We start from the raw sequence: 5,244 nt of genomic DNA on the forward strand, positions 1-5,244 counted from the left end.
ATGAGTATGAAGCAATAAAGTGCAGGCAGTCTCAATTAAATGATGATTTTTGCACTCAACAATCCCTTTTTGCTGAGTATGGACACATGACGATTGGTGAAGGATGCCCTGTGAAGTAATAAAAGTTTGAAAAGGGACAGAAAAATATTCATGTGCATTATCACTGCATAAGATACGAATAGAAATACTAAATTGTGTTCGAATTTCAATACAAAATTGTTGAAAAATAGAAAATAACTCAGAATGATTTTTCATTAGTGTTGCGGCCTGTCTCCGATGGGATAGTCGGTCGAGAGCCGAATCGCCGCGTCTAAGCACCGGACGGCGGGAAGTCGGGAGACGATGCCCGCTTGTCGGAGAAAGGGCACGGTCAAGAGGGCTGAAGACAAGAGTGAGGGCTCACAATCTGTTGAACTGAAAACTAGACAGAGGTCGGATCAATGGGAACTGGGCGAAAAGACCGATCGGCGGTGTCTGGAAGCGGCAACGGGATCTGCAAGGTAAGTTCTCGTCGAAGGTTGCTCCGACAAGGATCCTCCGATGCTCAAGTCAGTTTCTAACTCAATAGATAGAGGAGTGAGAGAGGTAGAGTTTTGGCTCTATGTTTTTGTGCATATCTGTCGGTGGTCCTTTCTTACCTCTATTTATAAAGGGAGTAAGATCAAGGGTGGAAGGACAGGGGGTCATTCTGATCGTGTTTCATCGTACAGAACCGCATGGGGCATCTTTAAATGGCCCTGACGGTGGGTGTGCCTTTTGTTCGGCATACAGGTGGTTGTGGCGGTGGGTCTTACCATGTGTGTGGCACAATTAATGACCTCATGGCTTCCCATTATGGCGTGCAGCCAGCTGCCCAGGGTATGGCTCCTGGGTGACATGACTTGATGTGACCTGATGGAGTAGCATGGCGACCATGTTTGGCGTTCAGCTGCTCGACTGGCGCCCATCGAATGATGCCACCCAGTCGTCGATTTCGATGGTCGGTAGGGCGTCGAGTAAGTAGTCGGCCGTATATCGAATATTACATCTTGTCGTAGGCGGCACATTGAACTGGGTTGGCTTAGTGCCGATTTGGTTAAGTGTGTTGCCCTTAGTCGTTCAAGTATTGTCGATTTCAGTCGGTGGAGAGCCGATTGGGGTAAAACACGTTGATCCAAGTCGGGCTGCGCTACAGCAATCTGGTCGGTGCAGCACGCTTGGTCAATCAGGAGGCAGGGAAGAAGGTTAGTCGGGTAAGGACCGAGGATCTGCCCCACCACCTACCCCCCAACTTTCGAGTCCGATTGTGTGGCTTTAATCGGATGAAGGAAGTTAGACACCGTGTGGATCCGAGTCGCTTTTTTCGACAATTCTTTATTTAATGTTGTTTCGAAGGTTGTGTCCGGTTGCTTTGTCATTTCGTTGAGCGAACTGTCACTTTGTCGTTTCATAGAATGTGCGACGGCTCTGTCACATCATAGGTTGTGGCAATAAATGCCGTGGTGCTCGAGGCGATCTTTCGTAATAATTATAGAAGATTGGATGGCAGAACAATAACTCATTAATGTACCCGAGTCATCCACGTGTTGGTCGTCGGTTGGCCCGAGTTGTGATCACGTGGATCCAACTGATTTGGCACGATCTTAAGGTGGTGCATCGAAAAGCTACGAGAATAGTCTGTTGAGATCGTGGCCATGCATCGAGATCTCTGAGGAAGGCACGATTCTCTACATCGATCTTGACTATTGAAGGAGTTTACAAACAAGGGTTTGTCCCTCTTTAGTTTTACTTCTGATTTCGATGCTTTTGCCTCCAGTCTCTGATCCTTTGCCTCCCAGTGGAGAGCTCGGGTTCCCTGAGGCTTAGGCTTTATCGCAGTCGGCCTTCTCCTTCCTCGTCGGTCTTCATCGTCGTCGGTCTTCCTCTTGCTCATCGGTCATCGACTTGAGGTTTTTCTCCATCTTTTTTTTTTTTGAGTTTTTGTCTTGATTTCTTTTTATGGCTTCCTCTAATCGAGAGTTTGGAGACGAGAACATTGTGGGAGACCAAGGTTTTCGGACTCCAACTGTTCAGAGGGAGATTGAGGAAGTCCCTCGGGATGATCCTAAAGTCGGTTCTTCTTAGCAGAGTCATCCAGATCTTGTAGAGTTGGATGAACAGCCGGCTCCCGAGAACCTTTTTGGGCCTCTCGTTGAGAGGTTCGAGCTGTCTGAGTCTGCAATCGATCAACTAAGGGGTCATTACCACATCCCTAGTCGGTATCGACTGATGGCGCCCGACGAAGAAGGTCGGATTGTTCATCCTACTGATGGCTACATTGCCGTCTATGAGTTCCTTCATTCGGAACTTCGATTCCCTCTTCACCCTTTCTTCGCCAATGTCCTCGACTTGTATGATATAGTTCCTGCCCAGCTCACCTTCAATTCCTTCAGAATTTTGTCTTCTTTTGTCATCGTTTGCCATCTTTTTCGGTTTGAGCCCTAAATCCCTCTCTTCCGGGCTCTTTTTATGTTGAAGAAACATCCTCGGGAATGGGGATGGTGGTTCTTTAGTCCTCGATCTAAACATCAGTTTATCATCGAACTTCCTTCTTCCATCCATGGATGGAAGAACAAATTCTTTTATGTAGCCGCCGACCACATCTGGGGCTTTAGCTGGAGCTGGACCACACCCAGTTTGTCCCCGAACAAGAATGATGTGGTCTTGGAGGAAGATCAGGAGCTGTACGACAAGCTATTCGATGTGCTGGTTCCTTCTCAGTGGGAGCTTCTTTAGGAGCAATCATTGTATGACGAAGGGATAAGCCCAACGAGCCACTTACGTAGATTTCCTCTTGCAGATTTCTGTAGTTCTTTTCTTTTCTTGCCTTGGAGGCTAATTTGTTTTTGCTGCTGTTGCTTTGTAGGCATGAGGGTCTCGGCGGAATCCCTCGGACGTGCCGTCAGGAAGAAGCCGGCATTCGGGCCGGTGGACTTTCTCGGCCACTGAAGAAGCCAATAGAAGGATCTCCTCCTAGGGTGCCGAGGAGCACACAGCCTCTGTCGTCACCCCGACCATCGTCGAGGTCTCCTTCATCGATGCCTCCTATCGAAGTTGTCGCAGGAGTCACAGTCACTCTTGCTGACGATGATGTCATCGTCGTTGAGGCCTCGGTCAGGCCAGTCATTGCGGTTGCTCTTCCGATCCAAGTCGGGATGGGTGGCGATCGAGCACCTGGTCGGGATGAAGCCGACAAGGGGAAGGCCCCCATGCCCTCTGCCTTCACTACCGACTACAGTCCACATACCTCTTTCGAGGAGGCCACCACCCTGGGGATGCACATCAAGGCCACCGACCAAGCGCTTTAGGATCGTCGACTCATTGAAGAGTTAATGAAGATGGTCATGCTACTCGTTGACTGGGAAGTTAGGAAGACCCGCCCAGTCATGAAGATTCTCTCGGATTTCTACACGTCGTTGTTGTCGGTAAGTCTTCGACCTTTTCTTCAATAGTTCTTTTTCGAATAGTTGTTGGTCGAGTGAATGACTTAACCATTTTTTTTGATCTTTTTTGCAGATAATACACGATGTGACAATTTTGTATGAGGGGTTGATCAGCTTTGCACGACTTAACGTCCAGCTTGAAGACAAGGCCCAGACTGCTCATGCTTGGGCCGAAGTTGTCGAGAAACTTCTCTGCATTGCTGAAGAGCAGGAGAAAAAGAGCTGGGAGAAGATCGCTCTGTTGGAGATCGAGTTAACGTTTTTGGAGTCCCAGCAGAAGAAAGACAAAAAGGAGTTCAAAAAATTGAGGGCTGACTATCAAAAGGAAATGGAGTCGGTTAAGAGTGCCCTCACCAAGGAAAGAGGCAGGCGGCAAGAAGTCGAGAAGGCCGCCAAGGAGCTGAAAGAAAATTTGTCGGCGACAGAAACTCGGGCCCAGGAGGCATCTTCTCGGGCTCTGGCCAAGTTTCGCGAGTCGAAGGTGTACGAGGATAAGCTTTCCGAGGCTTCCACGGACGCATACCAGCTCGGGTTCGAGGACTGCAAAAAGGCCATCCTTCGACTGCAGCCTAAGCTCGACTTGAGCGAGGTACAAGCCGACAGGCTCCCAGAGGAGGAAGAGTCGAGGAGCGGCAAGAAAGCAGAGGCCGAAGAAGACCATCCTCCGCCTTCTTAGGCTCCTTAGTGTTTTCCATTTTTTGTCCTTGTACTTTTCTTTCCCCTATTTTGTAATGAATTTCTCCTCTCGTAATGAACTCCTTTTCAGCAATGGAATGATCTTTTCCACATATCCAACTTGTACTCGTGTTTGTTTGCATCTCTCCTTTCTTTGCCCATTTACTTGTCTTTCTGTAAAAATGACTAAGTAGTCGGCAAGACTAGTCAAGGTAGTTAGTAGAAAGTTGCAAACTCGTAACCATGTAGATAGACTTAAAAATTTTATAAGTCAAGTAGTCGGTTTTGTAGGGAACTTAGTCAGATTTGAATCGTAGTCGTAGATCATCCGTCGTAGATTGTTTCGTCAATTCAGAACTTAGTCAGCTAGAGAAAATATCTCTATTTTATTTCAGATCGGTTGATCCTTGGTCAATCGGGAGCAAGCCGACTAACCACACTTTTTTGTTTGGGCCAGCGTGCAAACCATAGCTTATATACTCGCGGCCCTTGGGCCGTAGCTGGTATGCTTGCGGTTGTCGGATCTTTTCGATTCCGTTAATCGGATGTAAGTCGAATAATGTTTCGTCGGATATTGCCGACGAGATAGTAGTTTGGTCGGGTGTCAAACGATCAATTTGTTCGATAGATTATCGAGTACTTGAATTGTTTGGCACAGAATCGTAGAATTTTTTTTTTATTGATAAGGTATTCTCACTGGTAGTACATCCATAGAAATCTCTGTGCCATCCAAGTTTTCAATTTTATATGCCTCTGGTCGTAGAACTGCCGAGATTTTGTAGGGGCCTTCCCAATTCGGAGATAATTTTTCTCGTTCGGTTGGTTTGGAGACTTCGACTCTTCTAAAGACAAGATCTTCTACTCGGAAGATCTCAGGTTTGACTTGGGTGTTACAATATCGAGCTACTCTTCGTTGATAGGAAGCCATCCTTAGTTGAGCTTGTCTCTGAGTTTTGTCGAATAAGTTCAAATCAGCTCATCGCTTGTTCAAATTGGTCGATTTGTCGTAATTCTCTACTCGAGTCGAAGGTAGGTCGATTTCAACTGGGATCATGGCTTCGGTCCCGAATGTCAATTTGAAAGGAGTCTTTTCGGTCAGGATTCGAGT

General features: G+C 47.2%; 1 protein-coding gene across 1 annotated transcript; it reads left to right on the top strand.

Annotated features, from left to right (window-relative positions):
• The first annotated feature begins 2,900 nt into the window (after positions 1-2,900).
• LOC140852949 (uncharacterized) lies at positions 2,901-4,249 on the top strand. Its single transcript, XM_073246979.1, has 2 exons — positions 2,901-3,443; positions 3,535-4,249. Exons 1-2 carry the CDS (start codon positions 3,351-3,353, stop codon positions 4,135-4,137), a joined length of 696 nt encoding a protein of 231 aa, XP_073103080.1. The 5' UTR covers positions 2,901-3,350; the 3' UTR covers positions 4,138-4,249.
• Positions 4,250-5,244: the final 995 nt, after the last annotated feature.

This window comes from Elaeis guineensis, chromosome 12 (genome assembly GCF_000442705.2).
Source record: "Elaeis guineensis isolate ETL-2024a chromosome 12, EG11, whole genome shotgun sequence".
Lineage (NCBI taxonomy): Eukaryota > Viridiplantae > Streptophyta > Magnoliopsida > Arecales > Arecaceae > Elaeis > Elaeis guineensis.